Genomic DNA, 25308 nt, shown 5'->3' on the forward strand with positions numbered 1-25308 from the left:
CCGAGACGAGACGAGAAATTTGAGATTCCCAATGAGTGCACTTCAGCCGCATAAACGTTCAAGGGCAATGCGGTTCCCTTGAACAGAAGCCAGAACGACTGAGAGCCCACCACCCACGCGCTCCCTGTAATAGGAAGTGTATGTGTGTACCTCAGGGGTCTCGCCTGAGGCCACGTGCGATCAGGCAGTAATAGCGGCCTTGCGGCAACTCATTTCTCACCTCAGCGCGACGATCCCCGGTCTCCGGGTTATTTTGGGACTACTGACGAGACCGGCGACCACGTCGGGGCGGACGAGGCGCCGTCAGACGAGGTTTTGAGGAGTGCAAGATGGTCAGCGCCGCTAATTGAAAGCAGAACTTCTTGCGTATTGTCCGCAACTCGCAACCTCCTCAATTGAGGTGACGTCTAACGTGGGGCAAATAAAAGCACCGCAAAGAGCAAAATTCACACACGGTGAAATATCAACGTTCGCGACATCAAAATCCTTGCGTACTAATTACGAAAAAGATGGGCAATTGGGTACACTCTAAGTGGCCCTTTAATGAATCCCCCAAATGGATGTCACGCCCCACCGCGATTGGTCCGTTTCTCAGCTTTGCACACAACACCGTAAACGTGGCATTCGTATAAAACTCGAGGTCCCGCGCGAACATTAAACTTTCATATTCTTGTGGGGGGGCACAAAATATCATCAGACGTGTCCAGAACAACATTAATTTGCTGTCCTGATCTGTCATAGTTAAAGTATTTCCATTCAAAAGTATTTAAAATGGATTCTGGTGCCATCTTTATGACTAAGAGCTATATTAATAAACATGACTTTTTCAAAAAGGCAAATTCTTTTTTTTTTCATTATTATTATTATTACCAGTAACTAACACCTTGGCCTTTTTAGAAGTGCAAAATAAAACAACTATACTTTAGTTGCTAAAAGAAAAATCTACAAATCCATTTGCGAGAGTGAGTGGAGTTTATTTAATTTTTGTCTGTCTTGTCTCGCTAGCGCTCTACGACTTTGTATTACAAATCAGTCAACGTTGTACTTTTCATGGTGGGGGGGGGGGGAGACAACTACTAATAGTAGACACAAATATCATTAATGACAAATCATTCCACAAGATGTGGTTTGACAATTTCAAAGGGTGAAAAAGGTAAAAACCGGTGACGATGTGGCGCTCCTTGATGACATCATTCAGCGGGCGGAGCCTCTTGAGGTTCTCGGTTCACTGAGGCAAAAAAAAAATAAAAAAACAAACAAACAAAAAAAACAATTGTTGGACTTTTCTCGTTCACAATCATTCCCCATCAACTATCAGGCATGAGGATTTCGGCAAGTATGGTAACCGATCTTTCGGTTCCGTTGATTTTTGTCCCGGGAAACGGTGGGAACCGATTTTTGGGTTCCCATTGATAATGCTCACGGGAACCGCTTTTTACATGTCCTTCAGAATAAAGCCTTAGCGGGCACGAGCATTTCATCTTTTACGCTTAGCAACCGACATGTTTGAGTGACCCGGATATGAATAACTCGACCTCCTCGCGCGTGCGTCGCGCAGAAGCGGAAACCGGTGCTGTTTGTAAACCACACTGACAAAGCTGGGCGATTGAATCATTTTAATCATTAAAAAATAAAGGGCTTCATGTAGGTTCGTTTTACGTTACGAATTTTATTAAAAGTAAGCCCTGAGATCCGGGAAACGGACTTTCGGTTCCGTGTTTTCTCAGGCTGGGTAACGGAACGATCGTTTCCGTGCAATGCTCATGCCTGAACTGTGATGGGTGGAACTATCCAGGTCCACAATTTAGAAATCCTCGCATAGCGATTAGGATGTAGCGAATGAGTTTCAGTGGACATTTTAGGGAACTCATTTATCGCCGGATATTGAGTGGGGCGTACCTTCCTCTCGCGCTTTCATGCGCGCCACAAAGTTGAAGCTCTTGTTCCTGCGATAGTTCTCGTAGGGGTCATCCAGGGAGACGCCGACGCCCTTATACTGGTCCCACTTGTCGCGGATGTCGCCCCCTTTGATGGGGTCCTGGATGCCTTGCTCCTTGGCACCCAGACCACCAGAGCCGCTCCAGCCTTTGCGCGCACACACAAGCACGTGAATGTCAGGCTGCACACGCACACGGACGCGGGCGCGTCTTACCCATCTTCATGAGGAGCTGATGCCCTTTGTTCTCCTCGCCCAAGCGGGAGTCCGGGGGAGCTTTGGAGGGAGCGCCGCCCGCGGACGACGTGGAGCTGCCCAAGTCGTTCAAATGACATAATAGTTATTATACGAGGTTTTTTTTTTTTTTTGCTGTTACCGAGTGACCATACAATGTGATACAAGTACTTTCATAAATTGAGTTACATTATTGGTACATACAATTCACTATGTTACTAATAATGTACAATGTGTTAATAACAGTTACATCGTTAATTTTTTTTCCAACAAATGTACTGTGTTACTAATAAATGATTGTTTCCAATAAAGTTAGCTCTTCATGCTAACAAATAATCAATACTAAGAGTTACTGTACAGCGAGGAGAAGAAGTAAAAGTTGTCATCCAATGTGCGACTGATGGCTACTTTTACAGTTAAAGTTACGTCATGACTAACTTTAGGCTACTGTAAAATGCTAAAACGCTCAATGGTGTGTACCTCTCGAGCCCTTCCCGCCCACCATCACAGTGTCTAAAGCGCTTTACAAAGCCTCGCATTCAGCCGCTCACACGACAACCAGCAGCCAAATTTTGGTTTCAGTGTCTTGCCCAAGAACACAGTTGGAGCCCGGATTTAAACCATCGACCCTTCAGGCAACGGACCACCCGCTCTCCCAACTGAGCCGCAGCTAACGTTACCATACAATGAGGTGATAAACGTTACTATGAAATGAGTTACACTACTCGGCGTTGCCGTACAGTACACTACGTTGATAGTTATGTACGGTCATTAGCTTACTGCAAAAGGGCCCATTGATACAGAAAGTTACAAATACAAATGACATAAAGCTACGATATAACACTTACAAGTCAATTGTGTCATTGTGCTGCTCGTGTGGTTGAGAGTCGGGATGTACTCACGGTGGTGAGGAGCTGCGTGATTTTTGTCCTCTGCGCCTCCTAGTGGGCGAGCGCGAACGCGACCTGGAGCGAGAGCGACTCCGCGACGACCTGGATCCGCTCCTGGACCTACGGCCGCCCACAAACATACCGACGGTGAGCACGTTGCATATCGCGCGTAGCGCGGGGGGCGGGGGGGGGTGTCAACTCAGACCTGGAGCGCGAGTAGGAGCGTGAGCGGCTTCGGGAGCGTGAAGAGCGAGATCTGGACCTGGACCTGGACTTGGAGGAGCGAGAACTGGACGGCGAGGAGGATCTGCCCCGGCTGCCCGAGCGACTCCTGGAACGACTGCTTGCGCGAGCGCTGAGCGACGACCACAAAACATCAAGTCAATCACGACTCAGATTTTTGTTCTGTTTATCTCCTGTTGTTGTCTCGTTTCTCTCCACGTGTCCCAGCTTCAAATCAGGAACTGGTGTTGTCCCTGTCTTGGTCTGCTATCTCTCAGAGCACATCTCCAAAATGATATTGCTACGATTTTCTGTTGCTATTCCTGATTGTTTCCTTTCCTCCCCGTCCGAAAACACTGACAACCCCCCCCCCCCCCCCACCCGAAACGGTGCCACAATGAACCAAGGTAAGACTGCAGCAGAGTTAAGGTCACTTGGCCTCGATGTTTCCCCAGTTCCGAGGGAACCTCTCGTTATTTTTGGTTGGCGGCTTGCAAGGAGTGCTGCAGGGCGTGTAGAAATGAGCTTTGCGTCAGTCAGAAGATCAGCTCGTCACCGCCAACTGACGACACTCGCAGGCGGCGTTCACGTTTGTTGTCTTTTTGGTACGCGACACGCTACATGCTAAGAAGCAGGTTGATGTTGCCATTTTCCTCTGCTAATCCTCTCTCCTCTCCAGACATTTCCAAAAGAAACGAGACAAAAAGCCCGTCGGGCGTGGCAGACGCACCTGTTGCGCTTCTCTTGACCTTTTTTTCTGCGCGCTCTCATCTTAGCCCGGAAGAACTCGTACAGGCCGTTCTGTTCCCATCCTTCACTAGGAGACCACACGGGGCACACACTTCACTGCGGGTCCAGAACCTTCTCGGCGAGGCGGCGGGCGGGACGCGCGTACCTGTTACGGGGCCGGTCGTGGGAGGGGGGGCTGTAGAAGGCTTCCACGGCGGCCAGCAGGCGTTCGCTCGGGGGCATGGGGGGCGGCAGGCGGATGTCTTTTGGGTCCAAAGGTTTATAGTCGCAGTCCTCCAGCTGAGCAGAGAATGAAGACAGCAAGGTTGGAAACGTTCCATTGGAATACATGATACAACCTAAAGGAACTTAAACGTAGATGGGGAAAACATATTTGAACATAACCCTGACCCAAAGAACTCCATCTCAGCCGAGCAAAGTGGTTCCGAGAGCCACGAGTGCCGCAAGGTGCGGGATTTTGAACGCCTGGTCGACATGTTGGCTTTGTGAGCGAGCCTTCGATACGCCGCCGCTCAAGTGAAGTGAGGGAAAAATATACAAGCAATTCTGCGCATGGATGGTCCGCTTATGACAACACAAAATGTTTGTATTCATTCTTCAATGTGATGATGCCTTATTTACTAAAAGAAACGAACCTCCCCCGTCAAGTTTCCCTTGTGGAATTTTGCATTTTCCCAAAGTCCTCAATTTCATTTCACAAGAAAAATGCACTTAAAGAAACCCTAAAGATCATTCAGATGCGATCGTCTCCAGCGCCATTCCGGTTCTGTGACTTCCTTGACTCACTTTGACGAGCGGCGCCATGAGGCCGGCAGGAAGGTCGAAGTAGGGAACATTGGGCACCAGGCTGGGGTCATCCTGGACGGGCACCGGGGGCTGCCGGTGGCGCACGTGCGGCGAATGGCCGTTGAAACCGTGGGGGGGCGGGGGCCCGTACTCTTGGTGCTGGGATCCCCCCCATGGAGGATGGTCGCCCCCCATGCCGGAGGGAGGGAGCCTCTGGTTGGAGTGGTGGGGAGGGGGCGGCGGACCCGGCATGTCTGGTGACAAACCAAAGAGACGTTAACGAGAGACTTTCGCCTGTCGGTCGTCCGTCCGTGGGAGTAAAGCAGCAGTGGCTCGATGCTTTCAGAATTGCCGGAACATCAACGAACTTCTCATTTCTATTAGCCCGCCATGGTTTTTTTTTTTTTTTTTACCTTTTCTGTTAGCTGGATTTAAAAATTGCGCGTCAATCTCCCGTACGTACCCCTGGGGAAGTCTCCCTGAGAGTAGTCGAAGCGGTGGGGCGTGTAGGGCGACCGGTCGTAGTGGTGTCGCGGAGGGAAGTCGTCCTGCATGAAGCGCGAGGGGAAGCGTCCGAAAGAGTGCGGCGGCGGGGGCTGGTTGAAGGGCGGCGGCTGCTGGTGGGGGGGGAAGGGACCTCTGAAGTGGGGCGGCCTCTGGGAAAAAAAATGAAAAGTAAGTCAACAGTAAAAATGAGCGTAAATGAAAAGTTGCTCAAGGAAGAAGAAGAAGAAGAAGAAGAAGAAACGAGAAGCTGCCTGCATGCGGGGCGGATAGGGCGGGTCCCTTTGGCCCCAGGGCGGCTGTTCGGCCTGGTTCCCCCACGGGGGCTGTTGGTCGTACGAGTTCCAAGAAGGAGGACCCGGATCGGGGCCGCTCCACGGGCCCCCGTCTCTGGGCGGACCCCCACTCCAGTTGCCGGACTCCCTCTGGTCGTTCCACATCCCCTCGTGGCTGTTCCAGGGCGGACACGGCGGGGGCGGCTGGTTAGGGTCAAAAGGAGGCTGAGGGGGGGGGGCATAAAAGAGAAATGGGGTCAGAAGGGGGTGGGTTTACTGGGACCTACTCGGGAACATGATCTGGTTGATGTTTTACCGGTTGGTTGGGGTTCCAGGGGCCCATGTGCTGGGAGTCGTACCACGCGGGCTTAGGGGGGAGGTCGGAGGGTCCGGCGGGATTGCCGGGGTCCTGGGATCGAGACGGAGGGTCGTCAAACTCGCCCGGCGGAGGGCCTGAAATTGGGGCCTTCGCCTCAGCTGCAGAGAACACCAGTGCGGCATCGTTAAACGACATCACACATGAAATCTCGACATTTGACATCAAACATCATGTGGCTGCGGTACAAAATGTCGTCACGTGAAATTTGAATTGGGATTTACACTTATTGGCCTCCCTCATTGGGAACTCAACCATCAACGATAACTTTTATGAACTAATTTTCTCAACAATATAAAACTTATTTTGCTGTAACATTTTTCTTGATACATTTATTTCAATGAGAAAGACAGAAAGGACTTCACAGGTTTGCCTCCTGCCCCCTTTCAGGCGGAACTGGAAACTTTTTTTTTTTTTTTTTTTTGCAGTACCTCCCTGTTACTGTTTATGTTTTTGGGTCGTCTCAGGACACAAGTCACTACTCAACATGAATGTCGTACCAGGGCGGCACCGACTGCCGGAGACAAATTCCTCGTTTGTTCTTACATACTTGGCCATTAGTTGTGATTCAGATTTTTTGCTTGTATATGAAGCGAGCGATGTAATTGCTGCTATCCTGAGTGTTCCAAGGTGAAAACGGCACTGTCTAAAATACCGCATTTTACGCACTATAGGGCGCACCTAAAAGCCTTTCATTTTCTCAAAAGCCTACGCTGCGCATTATTTATGGATCGGTATTGAGCCTTTTTTGCAGCTCCAAATAATGGATGCATAACACAACCCCACCCTCGACTGTAGCGTCTATTCTATGCGCCTTATAGTGCGGGAAAATATGGTAAATGAATTTTAAAATGACTCATACATATGCGGTGCAATTTCTGGATAAAACTAAAATGAACTATAACCTTTACAACGCACACGTAACGATCTAATTCACTGGAGAAAAATGGAGATTGCGATTTGGCAGCATGAAATTTGAGGGAATGATTCCAAACGCAGAATCGTTCACTTGTTCCCTGCTCCCTAATGGCTCCAAACGGGATGATTCGAAGACAATTGACTTAAATGGCTAACTATATAGTTTGCCGTAGAAATAACTGGACGAACATTTCATCGTTTTCAGGTCAATTTTTCAATTTACTTGTGAGGGGTTTATTCCATTGAAAGTTGACCCTGAATTCTCATCGCCAAGCCTAATATCATAAATGTTTGTGCGCACTGTGCGTTGAAACATTACTGAGGCTGCGAGTCATAACCGAGTCAGCTGAGGACACGCTGACAGCTGCAAGCGAGATGACTCACAGTGCTGCTACGCTAGCGTGCTAACGGCACTTTGTTATTGTTTGTTGGCGACGGCAAAGGACACAGACGAGGTACACCTTGACTTGAAAGAAATGGAATTAATGTGTCCTTTAATTGGCTAACCACAAATGCGCGAGAGTAAACAAGTACAGAACACACAGAGAAGACCGAGAGACAAGGACGCGCACACATACACACACGCGGATTTAAATGGTTACAATCGTATATATTAAGATTTCCAGCACTTCAGATTAATCAATTAGCCAAATATCTACAGCTAAAAGCTAAAAAATAACCCCCCCAAGGAAAAAAAAAATATATATATATATTATATATATATATATTAGTTCTTTATCAAAATATAGAATATTTAAAAGAGTGCCGATAATGCACAAACATGAATTTCTTCTGATTCAGTGATGAAAAATCGGCAAAAATGTTTTCCAAAATCAAAGCGGACGTTCTTTTCATGAAACACAGAGATGGCTGAATTTCATAGAGGAATACAGAAATTGCTGAATAATTAGGAGGCCAAGCCAGTGGTTCCCATACATTTTTTGGAGGTGAACCCCTTTTGAAGATGAAATCCCCTCCCCCCAAAAAAGTTTTTTTTCAATAAATATGCATATGCTTAGATTGCAAGTATTACTCCTTGGGAATCAACCAAAACATAACTCTAATAATCACTGCCGTGGTCACTTTTACAGTTGAAAAATGATCCTACAGAGTTGACCAAGCCATCAAGAACAAACAAAAACCAACATTTTTTTTCCCCCCCAGCAGCTGGTGTGGGTTTGCTTGCTGGGTAGGAAAATTAGCTCCATCTGCTGGGTGTAACATCCGAACAAAAAGTCTTCACGGGAGCCCGACATTCACGTTTGTGCGCGTTTGCCGAGCGCGACAACGCGGCCACGGCGTCACCTGTTTGCGCCGTCGCGGGCTTGTCTGCGTCGGCGGCCGGCGGCAGCTGAGCGGCGGGCTGTTGCTGGAGGCTGGCCACGAAGTCCTCGTGCTGGCTCTTGAGGACTTGGATCTGCTGCTGAAAGGCCAGCTGGATGGGCTGGACCGCGCCGGCGTACTCGGTGATCAGCGAGGCCTACGGGAGACGTGTGCCGCGAGCGGGGTCAATGCCAGGTCACCGTGCTGATGCTCCAAGATAGGCCTATTGTTTGAATTATTATCATTTTCTTCATTTTAATGGATTTTTTTTTTCCCTTTGCATCTTCCGTAGCTAATGGCACCTCTCTGCATATGTGCGCAGATTTCGCTAACAACATAGCTAGTTTACAAAAATCATAATCAGTGTTGACAACTTAGTCACTCGCCGACCCATCCAACATTTTTTTTCCCAATGCAATTTTTTTTTTAAAATCACTTTACGTTTCCATAGCAGTTGTTAGGGCTGGATACTAATAATTATTTTGTTAAACGAATAATCTGTGGACTTTTCCTTCCCAAAGTATTTTCTGAATTGATAAAAAAAAAAAATAATAATTCCCTTTGCTCAAAAAAGGACATTATTTCAAAATGGAAAAGCGCAAAAAAACTGGTAATCTAATTATGATTTAATTCGCAGTTTGGTCTATAAACTCCCCACACACAGACACACAAAATCATTGATGTTGATCATAGTTTTCTAAAGTACACGCAGAAGTTTGCAAATGTCGAGATAGTCCATCTAATTTAATGGAGAACAACAGAAACTGTCTCATATTTCCCCACGAGGGGCAAATAGATGAACGGATGAACTGTTGGACTTCGACAGAAATGATTTTGATGTGACGAAGCCGGATGGAAATCAACATTTCAACATTTTCAAGACACAGTGCTCATTTATGTGTTTCAAAGCAGTTATTTATACACACATTGTAACACTTTTGAGCACAGGTTTATGCTTCCAAACATCAAAATCTGCAAGGAATTCTTTTTCTATTATTGCTGTGGAAAAAAGAATGCTTGCCTAGTATCAAGAGAAAGAAAGAAAATCTCAGCGGTTCAAATCGGTTCTTATGTGGGCATCCATCCACCCATCCATCCGTCCGTTATGAATTTCAAATTCAGCACCTGGTACTGGCCCAGACCGAGAGCTGGATTCTGGAGTTGCTGAATGGTCTCCTCATCGAAGTAGCCGTTCTTCTCCCAAAGCTGCAACAGCTGAGAAACAGGACACCAAAAAAAAAAAAAAAAAAGTCAAGAATTTAGTTGAGGAGTTTCACACACACAGAGGAGTCGTACAAAATTAAAAAAAAAAAAAGAGAGAGCTTCTACCCTGGTGATCTTCTGCTGCTTCTCCTCCTCCACAGCCAAGAAGCTGGTGCAGTAGATCGGAACAACAACCTTCTGCAGCGCGGCCAACAAATCCTTCTGCTGCTTGCGCTGGCTGCAAAGACGCCACACGTTACACGACGCGGCGTCAACCCGTAACGTGATGACACCCGACAGACGAGTCGGGTCGCTTCAAGACACGCTACAGGAACCCACCGCTAGCTAGGCTCCGACCCGGATGGATTTTTGAGGCCCATTCCGATATTTGCCAGAAAAGAGTCTGATAATCAGCCGATTCAATAAATAAAAAAAATCTTTACGCTGACAACAACAAACATTTGACTGTTTTAAGACGCTTCCTGAGTATGTCTAATTTTACAACTGGAATTTTCAAGCCCAAAAAAAAAACAAAAAAAAAAAAACGTGCAAAATCGTATTAAATGATTAATTTATCGTTAGATTTTGGCCATACAGTAGATGCAAGCAGTGGATTAATGAGATTTGCCTCGAAATGATTTCACATTTTTCAGGTCCACATACCTAGCCACAATTTTGTCACATTTCACATTTGTGTGCGTGTGTATTTATCATGACTTATCATTTGTAAATATTCAATAATACTTGCAAATGACTGAAGGCATGCTCGTTTATCACACAAACTGCAGATAGTCCCCTGGCCTCCCTGCCCACGAGGTGGCAGGCTTGCAACATGGCCTACCAGTGATGTAGCACGTCATTGATCAGGTAGATGAGATGTAGGCGGAGCTCAAAATGCGCTCCCTCAACAGTGATGCGGTTGCGAAGGTGCGACGTCATCAGCTCGCAGTGCTGCGGCGTCTTGGCGTTGTTGAACATCCAGTTCTTTCCGGCCTGACGCACGCACACAGACAGACAGACAGACAGACAACACCGTTCAGCGCATTTATCCAGCGGCCGGCTCGGGATCGCGCCGCCGGCCGCTTACCGAAATGGCGTCTTTGGTGCACGTGTCAATGATGGGCTGCAGCAGGCTATCCATCTCGGCGACGTCCAGATGAGTTTCCCCGATCAGCTTCTGGATCTGCTCCTCGGCCGCCGCCGCGATTGCCGCGCTCACCTGTTCCTATGCGCGCACGTTAATCTGTGTTAACCTTACGCAAATATGCTACAATTCCATTTGCCGGTTGAGAAGGTGGTGCGTGGCCTGTCGGAGGCGTTTACCTGTCTGAGCGTGTGCAGATGTTGCTCCTGGTGCTGCAGGTTCCAAAGACTCTGCTGGATGACGTTATCCATGGCTGGCGTAGTGCCGGAGGCGGCGCTGGAGGCGGGGGCCGGAGGCGCCATCATGGGGACGGGCGGCGGCGGGATGTCCAGCACGTCCAAGGCGCCCGGGTTGTAGAGCTCTGCGCACACGGGAAGTCCACGCGGTTTGAGGGCCCGGGCGTTGACGCAAAATGGTGGCCGCGAGACGACAACGTGCGGCCACGACGGGCACACCCAGTGGCGGTGGCGGGGGGGGGTTGTCAACAAATGTCAACATTTTAAACTTGCTTCTGTCAGCCCAGCACAAGTCAAGAACGATACAGATTATATTTCATATCCCACTTTTATCCAGCATTAATTAGGGAAGTAACAATATGTATAGCTCACGATTTCACTTGATCACAGTAAGAAACCAACCTTACAATAACAACAACAACAACAACAGGTGTTGCGCTACGCTCACCTCATTTAGCAAAGCAAAGAACACAATTGGGGATTTTTAAAAGCTTTGACAGTAGATCTAAGGGTGAAATGTCATTTTGCATTTGGAAAATCGGAAGCCCACGACGGCATTTTTGGGGCGGACAAGTCGTTTCCATGCGTTCACCCCCCCCCCACCCACCCCACCAAGATTCTTTACGTGCCAATTCTCCCCAATAGCTGATGTTTCCACATCTGATATTTTGAAGTCGCAACGAAGCTCACTGGGAACACAGCCAATCCCGAGCCTGACCCGCCGCCATTATTCCTGAAGACCCGCGTATGGCGGACGTCGGAGGGAGGGGGTGTCAAACCCGCTACGGCCACATTTCCCTTGTTTCATGTTTTTTCACAACATGACAGCATTGATCAGTTCCCATGTGGCGATGTGATTTTTATGACTGCGCAATCTTTAGTGTTGAAAATGTCTGGCTGGCATTGACGATGCAATGTTGACGGAGCAACGAATGTGGCGTTTTTTTGAGGGTTTCCTAAAAATTGACATGCGGTTACGCTACGAGGAGCGCACCCTACCCAGGCCGTCGTCGTACGTTTCCCGATCTGATCAGAAATAGTAAGCCTTTTAAAACATGGATACGTACATGACAACTAAAAATAAAGCTCAAAGGGCCACAACATCAGGCACACTACCACCGCCGTCGTTGTCATGCATCAGCATATCCTGTCGCCCTTCAAATAGAATATAACACAAATGATAACATCTGCCAGCAATCGTAACGCAACCAATGCGGACACACGCATGCAGACGCTCAACACTGCCCTCCAGTTGCCATGACGACCACGATCCCCCACGATCCCAAAGGCAAATCAGCAACCTGCGGGTGACTGACAGCCGTCCTCCCGACAGTTGAGTTGAAAGACAAATATGGATTTTGCTTCTTTCAATATTATCAATGGGGATAATTTGGATGCAAAATGATTTGGATACAAATAGTTGTATCAAGGTGGGCCTGGTGCCCACCCATCGAATAGGAAATGAACTAACCAACCAACCGAGTTGCCTTATAAGGTCCTTTTCTTGCACTGTAATTAAGAACGAGACGTAAGAGGCAGAGAAGCTCCCCTCCGAGTAGTCTTTGTTGTTCCCACAGAGTGGGGAGAATAGAAGCCTGTCATTATTGGTTGATGTGGTCTTTTTGCATAGCAGTTGATGTAATATCAATGCTAATCTCTCTTAGCCTGCCTATGGCATTTCAAATTTGGTATTAGCATTAGGATAGATGATTATTTAAAAAAAAATGGTTTAATGTGTACGCTTTACGCAGGAAATGTCAAGCAATCTTGACGCAAGCTGGCTTCACCCCTTAGTTGAAGAATTGTGCAAGCAAAGGAGTGAGCATGGCTGCTAAGGGAATACTTTGCGCACATTTAACGTTACTCAAATATTCTTGAAAGCATGTAGGAGGGGCAAAACTAAACCAAAAAATAGACGCGGAATCCATCTGTGACAAACTTTCACCTATTACAGTGAAGAACATGATAACGAGGAGCTCACAGAATGTCATCTTTCAATCTGACGGCATGTGGGGGGAAAAAAAACATACCAAGATGACAAAAGCAGCAACTAAAAACAAACCAAAGCGTCGCCAAGCACAAGCTGAAACTCAGAATGGATCTGGCAACTTCGCTTCCAAGTAAAATACCTTCAGATTTACACTCCTCCCCATCGTGGGTAGAGGGATCTAAGTGGAGAAGAAGCACATTTTAATGCAAGCCCCTCACGTCCACAATAATCACCCCCGGGTGAGCAAAGGCGGGCCAGCTTCACCGGGTGTCCCGGGCGACCAGAGTCTGCGTTTACTTTCGAACACACGGTGGCTTATCGCGGGAGTACATACGCTGTTGCTGCGCCAGAGCCAGCTTGCACTTGTAGTAGCTGAAGTAGTCGCCACCGAACAGGAAGGAGAACTTGGGGTTGTCCTTCTGCTTGTCCATGGTCATCTTCTCGAACTCCGGACCGTTCCGGGCCACGAACTGGGCCAGCTTGTCGATCACATTGCGAAGCTCTTGATCTGCGACAAACAGATGTGAATGAATATTTTTTTTTTTTTTTTTATGACCTGGAAACTAACGGAGGGGCTGATGCTGAACTGAAATGCTGAAAATTAAAAGGGAAGTCATTTTAAATGTAAGACTTGAAAAATTGTAAAATATAGTGCTAATATGAAAACAATTTCTAAAACCTGCGAACAAAATGAAATTCAATTCAAGCTGGAATGCTGTGAATGTGTTGCCTCAGTTTAAAAGTGGTGGTGAAATTGTAAAATATCGATTTGGATTTGTGAACTTTAACATGGAAATGGGGTACGATTGAAAAATGTGAGGATTCTACAGAAAGGGGGCGTGGAGGAGAGGGGAAGTACCCGACATGATCTGAAATTGCTTTGAGATTGGAATATTTCATAGCGACTGAGAACTGTGAAGGCGGGCTGAATATGCAAGAAAGCTGCAAAGATTTGCTAATGATTATGTAGGAAATGTGAAGTATTGAAAAAGAGACAACGAAACTTGCCGTGATTGATTTAAAGACTTTGAAGTTGAAACGCTTCTGATCTGTTGAATACGTTGTGAAATGTTTTCAATTCATTGCTTTCTTGAGAATGTTTTATAGAAATTGCAGGTCAAACAATGGTTTGAATTTGTAAAGATATGAATCAAGAAGAATTTGTTAGGGGTACTACTTATTTATCAATTTAGTCCTGGATACTGTGCACAACTCACACAATTAGCTCAATTTGCTCTTGTGGTTGAACCGTGTAAATTAGATTGAATGACACAAAGACGTTTCTGAAACATTTTGCTTTAGAAATAATAGCAAATGTAAGCACGAAAGCATCATCTGTCAGGTTTCGAGTTAAACTTAGAAGCACATTCAAGCATTTAGACGAGTTCCAGGTGAAAACAACGTTAGCCAAAATGCTAAAGGGAGCGCCGGGAAATGTTAGCGCGGTTAGCATCCACGCTAGCCACCAACTCAATGGATGTCAGACAAACCACAACCGCGGGGTGATTTCTCACCTTCCGGGGGCGTCGGCGTTTCCATGATGACGTTCTTTTACGGGAGGTCTTTTCAAATTGTTCGATATGATTTCCGAGAATCGGTTCAGCGAACTCATCAAGCAGCAAGTGCGTTGGGCAACAACACTCGCACTTTGGCTCACTGGCAAACAGCGGAACTTGCGGAAGTGGAGGCGCTCGCGGGAGATGGCCAATTTGCCGACAGCGCCCCCCCCCTCCCGAGGAGGGCGGTGGTGGATGACGAAACTGCGAGCAAAGTTCGCCAAGTCACATCCTTCCATCCATCTCAATCTGCGTCATTGATCCACATTAATTAAATAAATACATAAAAAAAAAAAGACTAGGCTCTCCGACAAGCCACCACCCACGGGTGTGCTGGCGCCCATCCTCGCCATCTTCTGGCGAAAGGCGGTTTACACCCTAAACTGATCGCCAGGGAATCGGAGGGGACATGGAAACAACCAACTGTCCGCACTCACATTCCGATGTACAATCTTCAATCAAAATATCCTGCATGTTATTGGGATGTGGGAGAAAACCGGAGTACAGTACCAGGGCTACAAACTCCACACGGGCCAGGCTGGATTTGAAGCTCCATCCTCAGAAGCGTGAGGTCAGCTGCTAACCAGTCGTCCGCCCTGATGTGTGAGACTTTATTGGTATCCATCCATTTTCGTAGCCGTTTATCCGCAAAAGGGTCACGGGGTTTATTGATATGCATATTCGTTTTTGAACCGGACTGAAAAAATTGTACGCATGTATCCAGCACATTTACATATGAATTGAAGAGTATTTACTTTTAATTTAAATGTTGTCATGAATGTTATATTTCTTCCATCATACAATGACAATAATATAAAATAAAAATAATAATTATAATCATTTATCAAAGAGTTTGTCCGTCACGTGAGCGGAAGCCGACCAGGCCGCCTGGCAGCAAACCGGTGACATCACAGCTCCTCACAAGTCGGCTGCGCGCGCGTCGGTCGTGACGCCGTCCGGCCAAACTTGGACCACGCGGACTTTAAAAGACGCCACCCACAGGAGGCTCTTAGGACTTGGGGAAGACCACCGGGTAAATTTGACCGTAGTGGTTCACAAAGTGCACCTCCAGGCCCTCCGTGATGTAGTCCGGCAGGTCCGAGAAGTCCTTCCTGTTTTCCGCGGGCAGGATGATGCACGTCACTCCTGCGCGTCGGGCCTGGCGCCAAACACAACAAAAGGCGCGTCAAAAGGCCAATAGGTGACCGGCCGTCCCGAGAGGACCGCTTGGAAAAACTTCAAAGTGACGTCAACGTGGCTGTCGAGCAAACATTTGAGCGTGTGACTGACCGCGATGGTTTTCTCCTTGATTCCTCCCACGGGAAGGATTTTCCCGGTGAGGGACACCTCGCCCGTCATGGCGACATCGGGACGCACCGGCCGACCGGTCGCCAGGGACAACAGGGCCGTAACGATGGTGCAGCCGGCACTCGGGCCGTCCTTGGGGGTGGCCCCCTGAGGGAACGAAATCGGATGAAACCACTTCAGTGCCGAGTGGGAAATCGGCGTCGTTTTGTGTTGCTCGTGTTTCCTCCCGTTACCTCGGGAACGTGAAGGTGCAGGTGAGAGTTGATCAGAAAGTCGTTTTCAGGTTCTTGCTGCATGAGGAACGCTCTGGCGAAGGTTGAAGCGATTTTGGCGCTTTCCTTCATGACCTCGCCCAGCTGACCTAAGAGAGGGTGAGAGCCAAGTATGAATAGATCGTGACAGATGCGTGAATGCTGCCGGGTCAACTCCAGAACCAACGTCAACAACTATTTCAACAGTCAGGAATCGGGTTTAAAAAAAAAAGTCAAGAAACACGTCAGCCAACCAGATCAAAAATCAAACATGAACAGGCCAAGGAACATTTCAAGAGCCAATCAGAAACAAGTCACCAAGCCAAGAACCATGTCTTGACAACAATCAGTTTACACGTGAAAAATTCAAGAAGATACAAACAAATGAACACCAAAATTACAAAAAGGGCAAAAAGTCAAACGTGAACAGCAAGCATGTGAGCGGCCGCGACGTCAACAATTGAAGACTGCCGTGCAGAAGGCGGAACTGTGAGTGTGTGCGGACTCCTGACCCGTTAGCTCCAAAGAACCTTCTCCTTTGCCATCTTTAGTGGAAGGACGACGCACGGACGTCTCGATGAACAGAGTCGAGCCTCCTGCGTGCACAACAACACCGTTAGTGTGTGTCTACGTTTGCGCACGCGAGTACGAGACTGACCCATGGCGGTCCAGGCCAGCCCCATGACGACTCCCGGCGGCGTGACGTCGTACATCCTGTCCACGGTGAAAACTGGTTTCCCGACGTACTCCTGAAGGTTGTCTGGAGTCACGCTGACCTCTTGCTGCTCTCCACTGACGATGGAGAAGGCAACTTTGCGGAAGACCTGACGGACCGACAAAGCGCATCGGACGTCACAGAAAACGCGAGCCTCCCCCACGGTTTCCCCCTCCGAGTACGGCCACCGTTATGCTTTTGCTTTGCTCTTGGGCGACAATACAAAAGTACTCTTCATGGAACTCTGCGGACAATAACCAAGTCGAGAACAGGTCAAAAACCAAAATCGAGAACCCGTCAAACACGGTCAGGATGGTGGACAGCTTTCGTGGAATGCTGTGGACGACCAATGACAAACCAGTTCTATTCAAATCAGCAATTACCGTCATTTCTGGTGTATGACGCACCCCGCTCCCAAAACAAATCCCCAAAAAGTCAATCGTGCATATTATACATAGGTCCGGCAAAAAATGAACAGAATCGCTTCATAATGTCAAGAGGTATATTGGTACATATGTGACAACATAGTCTGAAAATTGTGTAATTCACATTTTGTTAAAAGTGGCCTGGGTCTCGTCACCGTTCTTAACTTGTTTTTTTTTTTTTTTGTGCTCGTACACACGGTCGCCGTCTTGGCTTTTGGCTTAGTTCTTCCCCTGAATCCTGGCATACATGCGGGCTAGGTCCCTTACATGTAGAGGTACATTTTTAGTAAGCTCTTCCAAAATAATGCACTAAAGATGGCACGAGTTGAGAAGACCCGTCGAGGGCCACTTACCTTTTCCACTTGTTTCTGCAGATTCCTGACGCCGGACTCTCTGCAGTACTGTCGGATCAGTAGACTGAGAGCTTCAGACGAGATGGACGCCTTCTCCTCACTGAGGCCGCACAGCGAGCGCAGCTGCGGCACCAGGTAGCGCTGGAAAAAAATCAACAGCATGATCGTCGTCGGGGTGTGTCCGGGCCCAAATTCAGACACAAGTGCTATCTTTCTGATCAAGTTACCTGGGCGATGGCCAGTTTCTCCTGAGCCACGTATCCAGACACGTTGATCATTTCCATGCGGTCCCGGAGAGGTTCCGGGATGGTGTCGGTCACGTTGGCCGTGCAGATGAAGAGAACCTTCGACATTTCAACACATTCGGCGCGACATGACGACGCGTTTCCACGTGTGATGCAGCATGACGCATTCTCACCTTGGAAAGATCCACAGGAACATCCAGGTAGTGGTCCAGGAAGTTTGCGTTCTGCTCGGGGTCCAGGAGCTCCAGCAGAGCCGAGGACGGGTCGCCCTGATATCCGCGACCCATTTTGTCCACCTGGGAAGAACACAATACGGAAACGTCATTTTGTCTCCGTGTCACGGGTATCCAGTTGTTCCAAACGCGTGTTCACATGTCACACCGAGACAAGCGCTTTCAGCGGTTGCAGTCCATTTAGAAGTGAACTCTGGCACGGATGGGTTCACTTCCGCTCAAGTATGAACACTACACACGCGCCATACCGGGGAACCGTTCATAGATGTCGTTTCAACAGCGGGAACTCTACTTGCCGTGGTTGCCGGCAGGTTTGTGACTTCTTACTGACACGGCTCTAGACTCTTCCTCGGCATGGATTCCGACTTGCTTCGTGCCTTAGTCCCTGTAAGGCTCTCAAATGGTTCTTGGCATTATTATTGACTTGGTTCCTGCCACGGATGATTCTTGGTATGGTTCTTGACTCGCCTTTGGCACAGCTTCCTTATTTGGTTCTTGGTAGGCTTATTTACAAACATAGTTGTTAATTTGTCTGAATCCAGATAAAAGTATTCAAGTCAATTTGGTTGGGTTCACTTTCAGGTGATCCGTTTCATTCCCACTCGAGTGTGAACGCTGCAATGACCAAAGACGGACCAGAATTCTATTGACCCCAGCAACTAGGAACTATTGGGTGGCCAGTGTGCGTTTGAACTGGCGGAACACGCCTAAATTTAGTTCAGGAGTAACTTAACAGGTCCGAAAGAAGATCACGCTCGGAAGGTGAGTACTTTAAAGAGGCCCAGGAACCTCTCGGGTCCTCACCTGAACATTTGACGGGAACCTTTTTAAGAGCTAAGTACAACCAAGAACAAAAAATGTTTCTTGAACTTTAGGTGAAAACGCATCTTCAGATACTTCAGTGCTGACTGACCTCATCTATCAGAACCAGAGGGTTCTCTGTTTTGGTTTTCTTGAGGCACTGGATGATCTTCCCCGGCATTGCACCAACGTACGTCCTCCTGCATAAACGCACACAAACAAACAGTCATTAGCGGAAAAAAAGTGCACGTGACAGAGTGCACGGGGCCGCAAATATGGCTCCCACCTGTGTCCTTTGATTTCAGCGACATCCGTCATCCCGCCCACGCTGAACCTGAAGTACTCGCGGTTGAGGGCGCGGGCGATGGAGCGGGCGATGGAGGTCTTGCCCACCCCTGGGGGGCCGTAGAAGCACAGGATCTTGCCCTGCGTGGACCCTCGCAGCTGGCTGACGGCAATGAACTCCTGCACAAGCCAATGGAGAACCAAGGTAAGGTAGGTAAAACTGAACCTGGTACGAGACCTTAGCAAGAACCAAGTTAAGAGGAACGTCAAGAACGAGTCATAAATCTGGTCAAGTATCAGTCAAATACACATCGAGAAACAACAATGATAGAACAATGTTGAAACGCCAAGAACCGCTTCAACAAAACACACTGACAAGTGTTCCGTGTGTGTGTGTGCACTGACCAATATCCGCTTCTTCACGTCATCCATCCCATAATGATCTTCCTCCAGAACCTCCTTGGCTCTGTCCAAGGCCAGGTTCTCCTCACTGTTGGTGCCCCAGGGCATGCTGGTGAGCCAGTCCAGGTAATTGCGGGTCACACTGACAACACACGCCCACATCAGAGATGTCAGCCACGTTCCGGCGTCGTCGTCTGGAGACGGACGTTAAAGCCGACCCACTTGAACTCCGAGGAGTGGTTGTCAAGCAGCGCCATCTTGGTGAGCTCCTCGTTAATGACGTCCATGATGTGCTGAGGGACCGTCCTGTCCTTCAAACGCTCACGGAACTTCTCCTCGATGGCTTCCTTGTCTTCCTTCTCCAGACCCAACTCCTGCACGCCAACAATCACGCCAATAAAACCCCCCGGCTTGTGCGCATAAAACCTTGCCCCCTGACGTGGAGATTTTGGCCTGTTTGACTGCCGGTTCCCCCCTCCTCGGCAGGGGATGGAAGGGTCTCGGGGAAGAACCGCTTCCCCGACGTCATCTCCCTGCGGCGCTTGATTACCTTCAACTGACTCCCGTTCCGCCGACTGAACTAACAGATACAACGGCACACTAGAGTGCGTCATAAAAGTTGCCCGCTGGAGGCGGGCATCCCTCCATCTTGAGGTTTCCTCCTTTTTTTGCCCACAAAAACGGGATCTTCCCCACCTTTGCTCGGGGCACGTTGTTGACCTTTGAGACGAACGGGCCTTCACAGGACTTTTTTTTTTTTTTTTTTTGTGATCAAGGTCTACACGAGTCGATTGACTTTGTACTGAATTTTTACACTCATCCGTCAGTCTCCAGATCTTCTTCTTCTTCTTTTCTCTGCAACTTTGTTTTTTTTCTACATGACCTCCAGCTCAGTCATTGGCTGGCTTTACTTTGCAGTTGCATCACCGATTGGACAAAACGGGTGCCAGTCATGATAACAGCGACACTTATTGGTGGTTAATGTCACTTCTTAAATCTGATAAATATATATGTTTTTATTGACTTAAAAATTAGGGTTATTAAGATAAAATGCCTCAAACAACATGGGAGTTTAATTTCAAGTTTGAGTCGAAAACAGAAAAGATTTTTAAGATTTTTTATCATTTGCAATGCATTTTTTTCCCCAAGGCAAGCAACAAAATTTGTCCCCGTTATACATGCAAAATGTGTCAAGTAATTTGAGGTAAAAACGTGAAATTTATAAAATAAACCGTGTCCCAAATGATGATGTTGAGACATCTGGAAGCAAAGGACAAAGGATAAAAATGTGTCTTCTTTACAGTGGGATTTTTTTTTTTTTTTTTTTTTTTTAAGAGCCGGTGGGGAATATTTGGAATGTGAACTTTTAATTCCCAAAGTGTCCCGAGTCAGATGAAGAGGCTTACGGTTTCATTTGTGAATCTTTTCTTCTTTTTTGTGGAAAACGTCCCATACTGGAAAAAGTCGCAATTCTGCCAAGGTGAAAAAGGGAAAGGGGGCGCTCTCACCTTCTTGATAATCTTGAGCTGCTCCTGTAACAGGTACTTCCTGTGAGTCTGCTTGATTTTCTCCTCTACCTGCAAAGGCCGAGAAACGACGAAGGAGGAAGCCGTCGGGAGTTTGAGGCGAGCGGGCGACGTCTCGAAGAAAAAGGCGACTTTTGAGCGCTCACCTCTCGGCCCAGACGCTGCTGCAACTTGCTGAGCTCAAATTCCTTCTTGAGCAGAGAAAGAGCTTTGTACAGACGCTTGGGGATCTAAACGCAAATAAAAGCACACATACAAGCTTCGCATCTAATGTCATACTGCACGGGAGACAAATCGGAAATGTCCCGTGTTGTGTTCCAGTGCTGCATTGAAGGTGGGGATTGTTACGCACGTTCCGTTCAACGCTAAAACTTAACTTGATGGATTTGCGTGGAGCCGATTATGACAGACTTTGGACCGAACCGGCCGCTCGCTGGCTAAAGAGGCACAAAACACGCTCTCACGTTGGTTTCCTCCAGGACGTCCTGCAGCTCGTGCGACTCGGCCCCCGTCAGCGCGGCGCCCATGTCGCTCAGGTAGATGGGGTTGTCCACCACACGCTGGCCCGCCTGCATCATCTGCAGAACAGACTCCCTGACGCACGCGCACGACCGCGTTAACTCTGGCACCGCACAACGATAGAAAACGCTCGAGCGCACGCAACCACACGCGCAAAAACCTAAACAAACGTGCACACGCTCTCACATACGCACACGCTAAACATGCGGACGAAGGTCGGACCTGTAGAGCGGGTTGAGTGCGATGATGTCACGGATGGTCTTGACGATCTCGGCCGTCAGCGCCTGCGGCGCAAACCGGACAGATTAAATGCGTTGTTTGGACTTGTTTCAGTTGGCATTTTTCTACCCGAGTCGCAGTCTCATTGTGACTCATGAAGTAAATGAAAAAAAATTTATATCACGAATGAATAAACCGAAAAAAAATATATATATATTTAGCACAGAGCTAATGACCGGCTCGAGGAGGGCTCCGCAATGCGTCGATCGCAAAGGTAACATTTGGAGAGCGCACGACAAAAAAAAAAAAAAAAAAAGATGTCAGCAAAGTGTTGCGGGTATTGTGACAAGCTGGATTGGCTCCAGCACTCCCGCGACCCACGTGAGGAGAAGCGCTTCGCACGGATGGATGAGTTCATGGCAGACGGTTGCGCTTTTCCCACTACATGCGAGTTCCGAGAACGGCAAGCAGGTCAGGTAGGTCAGCCTCTACCTTGACTTCCTCCGTGACGGTGAAGTGCTCGTGGAGGACGTTGTCCACTTCCACCATGAGGACGTCGGAGGAGGGCAGAGGTCGCAGTTCTGGCGTCAGGTCTGCTTCCGCAATCTGACCAGCAACAGGAAATTGACACATCACCGCCTCTCCCAGGGTGAAAAAGCCAAACGCCGACCTACCCTGTCGTCCATCTGAGCGCCCGCCGATTCGGTCCGGCCGCGCTTGACCCTGCGTCCGGACGGAGTTTTGCCTCGGGGGTCCGACTCGGGCGACCACAGGGGCGCCGCCTCGTCCTCCTCGGGCTCCACCTCCAGACGCCTCGTGATGCGAACCCTGTTAAGCACCACGTGCAATTGTCGCTTATTTAGAAACTTGGAAATGTTTAAACAATCGTTGTCATTTTGTAAATATTTTTGTCAACAATTGTTGGTGCACACAATTGCCAGCAGTCGTATGTTTCCATGTTACCAATTGCGTGTTTGTAAACAATTACATTTGTGTAAACTGTCTTTTGGAAACATTGCCATTTTCTGAGCTGCTTATCCTCACGCCCTCAACTGGTTGTTAGCCAATCCCAGGGCACATGGAAACAAACAACCAATCACACCTTGGGGCAATTTAGACTCTCCAATTACTGCCGGTCTTGGGGAGGTGGGAGGAAAGCGCAGAGCCCGGAGAAAAGCCACGCAGCCACGGGGAGAACACGCAAACCCCACCCGGGCGGGGGCAGGAGCTGAATCCCAGTCCTCAGAACTGACTATTTGTAAACCATTTTATGCTAATGAACAAATATGATTGCAAACATTTGTCTGGGAGCAATTGTATCTTTCTGATTATTTTGGTAAAAATCATCTGTGAAAATTGCTTTTGTGAAGCAATGTTTGTAATAATGCGTCTCCGCCTGCTAATCCTGAAAATCAGCAAATAAGTGACGTCGTTTTAAAACGCGTATGTTTGCTATGTACCATATTTTCACGACCGTGAATCTTCTCCAAAATGGACGGAACGCCTTATAAGACACGCCTCGTGTCTTCACCAAGTTCCAATTTCTGTAAATGTTTCATTTTTTGTGGCCAATTTCAATGAAATCCAACCAAACACGCTCGTTACATAGCTAGCGTAGTGTCGGTGTTAACATGCATGCTACCACACGGTGGGGCTCACGAGGCGGTGCGGAACAATTGCAACCTTATAAATGGAAGCAGAAGAAGCGTGCATTGGCCCGTGTGAGCAAGTCATATCAAAACTGAAATGATCACAGCACAGCAAACAGAATAGCATGACTCGCAAATAATCAAACAATGACTGAAGAAATAATTGACACAAAAGATGCACTTTAAAGGCTATTTCCATCATAAGTGGCGCAAAGCCTGCTGGGAACGGCCGCCCACAAGCGCTCCCGGTTGTCCTCACCTGCGGTGGCCCATGACGATCATCCTCAGCTTGTCCCCGAGGTCCTGCATCTCGTGGATCTGCACGAAGGTCCCCGTGCCGTAGACGGCGTCAAGGGACTCCACCACGTCCGACTCGTTGCTGCGACGCGCGCACAAACACGGGTCGGAACCGGACGCCGAGAAGGGCGGACGTGCCGGCGCGGCGGGGGACGTACTTGTCGTCTCTCTTGAGAAAGACTCCGGCGTAGGGTTGCGCCAGGCGGACTTTCCTCCGGAGCAGCTCCATCAGGTTTTTGTTTTTCACCTGCCGCAAACACGTCACGCGTCACGAGGGATGGGGCAATGTATCCATTTTCTTGACGGCAAATACACTTTTTAGTCGCGCGCATTTCCAGCAAAAAATCCAAATACATAATTTGAGAATATCAAACTTCCGGAATGGCTGAGGCGCCAAGCCTCATCGTGAATCGCGAGAACAGAGGCTGTGCTCCCCGCTCGAAAACTACATTTCAAATTGCCAAGCGGAATCCACAAGATGACATCAAAGCGCTACTTTTGTCTAAAACAGCCTCCTCAACGTTGCACCTTGGCAGCGGGACATGACGGAAAACAAGTCAAAACAATACTCCTCAACTCACTTCAACCTAACAGTGGCTCGTTGGCACCAATATTTGCTCCTCTATTTGGGTCCACATTGTTCTTTGGAACCAAGAGGCCGCAAGAACGGCAGCCTAGCACTGCTTTTGTCAAAACAAAGCGCCTCACCTCACTTCAAAATAGTTCCTTGGCACCACGACGCAACAAGCTGGAGACGTAAGACTACGAAATGAAGCTCCTCAAGTCACTCCAACACAGTTCCTATACAAAGAGACGAGCCAAGATGGTGGCCAAGCACTACTTTTGTCTCAATAAAACCCCTCAACTCGCGTCGCGTCAACACAATTTCTTGCTACCGGGATGCCACAAGATGGCAGCAAAGACCAACTTTGTCCAAACAAAGCTCCTCAACCCACTTGAACAAAGGTGCTGCAAGGTGGCTCCAAATCGCTAAGACTGACATTTGTGTTTGGTAAAATAAAGGCTGAGCAACAAGTATTTTTGTTTTGTTTCACACAATAACGAAGTCATAATCAAAGCATCTTGCATCAGTGACAGTTTGGAGGACGTTGACAAAGGTTACGTCACGTGGCCCTCACCTCGATGATCTTGATGAAGCGGGGGAAGACGGGGTTCCTGCTCACGGCGATCAGCGGCACGTTTGGGAACACGTCCGGCACCATCATCGGGGTCAGGGCCGTCATCTGAGGTCCCGCGTCCTCACCGACGCCCCCGCCGGACTCCTCTCCTCCGGAGCCGTCGCCGCCGCCGCCGCCGCCGACGCTCTCCCCGCCGTCCCCCGCGGAGAAGCCGGCGCCGCTCGCCCGGTTCCCGAAGGCTCTGGGGCGGCAGGACGACGACGCGAGGAGTCCGGAATAGACGCCGGTCACCCGCGTCCAGCGACCAGGTGCCGCCGTCATGTTGGGGGCGTGAAGCGAGCCGCCGCCGCCGCCGCTGTTGTTGTTATACAAACGAACGGAGCGGAACCCGCTCGGACCGGACCCAAAGCACCCGACCGCCTCGTGTCTGACAAGGTGAGCCGGCTTACTGTGGAGAAGTCCAGCCGCCCGAATCATCTTTATGTAAGCCGCCATCTTTCTCTGGAGCCTTCCACGAGCCGTCTACTTCCGTCCAAGGCCGATGACGTCAGGACTGCCGTTGACGCACGAGTGTTGTGTTTTCTACGTGGACGTTTTC

General features: G+C 48.6%; 2 protein-coding genes across 2 annotated transcripts; both read right to left on the bottom strand.

The window, feature by feature from the left end:
* Positions 1 to 941: 941 nt before the first annotated feature.
* On the bottom strand, positions 942 to 14484 carry cherp (calcium homeostasis endoplasmic reticulum protein). The gene is made up of 19 exons (XM_061825827.1): positions 14302 to 14484; positions 13122 to 13295; positions 10741 to 10922; positions 10505 to 10642; positions 10259 to 10410; positions 9544 to 9655; positions 9340 to 9429; positions 8197 to 8371; positions 5914 to 6074; positions 5577 to 5822; positions 5282 to 5474; positions 4819 to 5072; positions 4178 to 4311; positions 4013 to 4099; positions 3266 to 3415; positions 3073 to 3180; positions 2153 to 2247; positions 1900 to 2085; positions 942 to 1228 (listed from the first exon to the last, which is right to left on the bottom strand). Exons 1-19 carry the CDS (start codon positions 14324 to 14326, stop codon positions 1191 to 1193), a joined length of 2700 nt encoding a protein of 899 aa, XP_061681811.1. The 5' UTR covers positions 14327 to 14484; the 3' UTR covers positions 942 to 1190.
* Positions 14485 to 15111: 627 nt separating this feature from the next.
* Positions 15112 to 25277, bottom strand: lonp1 (lon peptidase 1, mitochondrial). The gene is made up of 21 exons (XM_061825785.1): positions 24711 to 25277; positions 23730 to 23818; positions 23534 to 23653; positions 22300 to 22453; positions 22118 to 22231; positions 21629 to 21690; positions 21352 to 21481; positions 21034 to 21117; positions 20870 to 20938; positions 19584 to 19735; positions 19365 to 19503; positions 18961 to 19139; positions 18787 to 18874; positions 17814 to 17936; positions 17623 to 17739; positions 17396 to 17536; positions 16561 to 16726; positions 16415 to 16498; positions 15885 to 16012; positions 15634 to 15798; positions 15112 to 15502 (listed from the first exon to the last, which is right to left on the bottom strand). Exons 1-21 carry the CDS (start codon positions 25203 to 25205, stop codon positions 15353 to 15355), a joined length of 2949 nt encoding a protein of 982 aa, XP_061681769.1. The 5' UTR covers positions 25206 to 25277; the 3' UTR covers positions 15112 to 15352.
* Between the last annotated feature and the right edge of the window lie 31 nt (positions 25278 to 25308).

Source organism: Syngnathoides biaculeatus, chromosome 7 (assembly GCF_019802595.1).
Source record: "Syngnathoides biaculeatus isolate LvHL_M chromosome 7, ASM1980259v1, whole genome shotgun sequence".
NCBI lineage: Eukaryota > Metazoa > Chordata > Actinopteri > Syngnathiformes > Syngnathidae > Syngnathoides > Syngnathoides biaculeatus.

Coding starts and splice junctions, on each gene's coding strand:
- lonp1 (XM_061825785.1), bottom strand. CDS start 25,205: ATGGCGGCTTACATAAAGATGATTCGGGCGGCTGGACTTCTCCACAGT. Junction 19,736..20,869: donor AGCTCAAGATTATCAAGAAG/GTGAGAGCGCCC, acceptor GTTGGCGTGCAG/GAGTTGGGTCTGGAGAAGGA. Junction 17,740..17,813: donor TTCCTGTGGATCTTTCCAAG/GTGAGAATGCGT, acceptor GAAATGTCGAAG/GTTCTCTTCATCTGCACGGC.
- cherp (XM_061825827.1), bottom strand. CDS start 14,326: ATGGAAACGCCGACGCCCCCGGAAG. Junction 10,643..10,740: donor ATCTGCACACGCTCAGACAG/GTAAACGCCTCC, acceptor GTGCGCGCATAG/GAACAGGTGAGCGCGGCAAT. Junction 2,086..2,152: donor TCAGCTCCTCATGAAGATGG/GTAAGACGCGCC, acceptor GTGCGCGCAAAG/GCTGGAGCGGCTCTGGTGGT.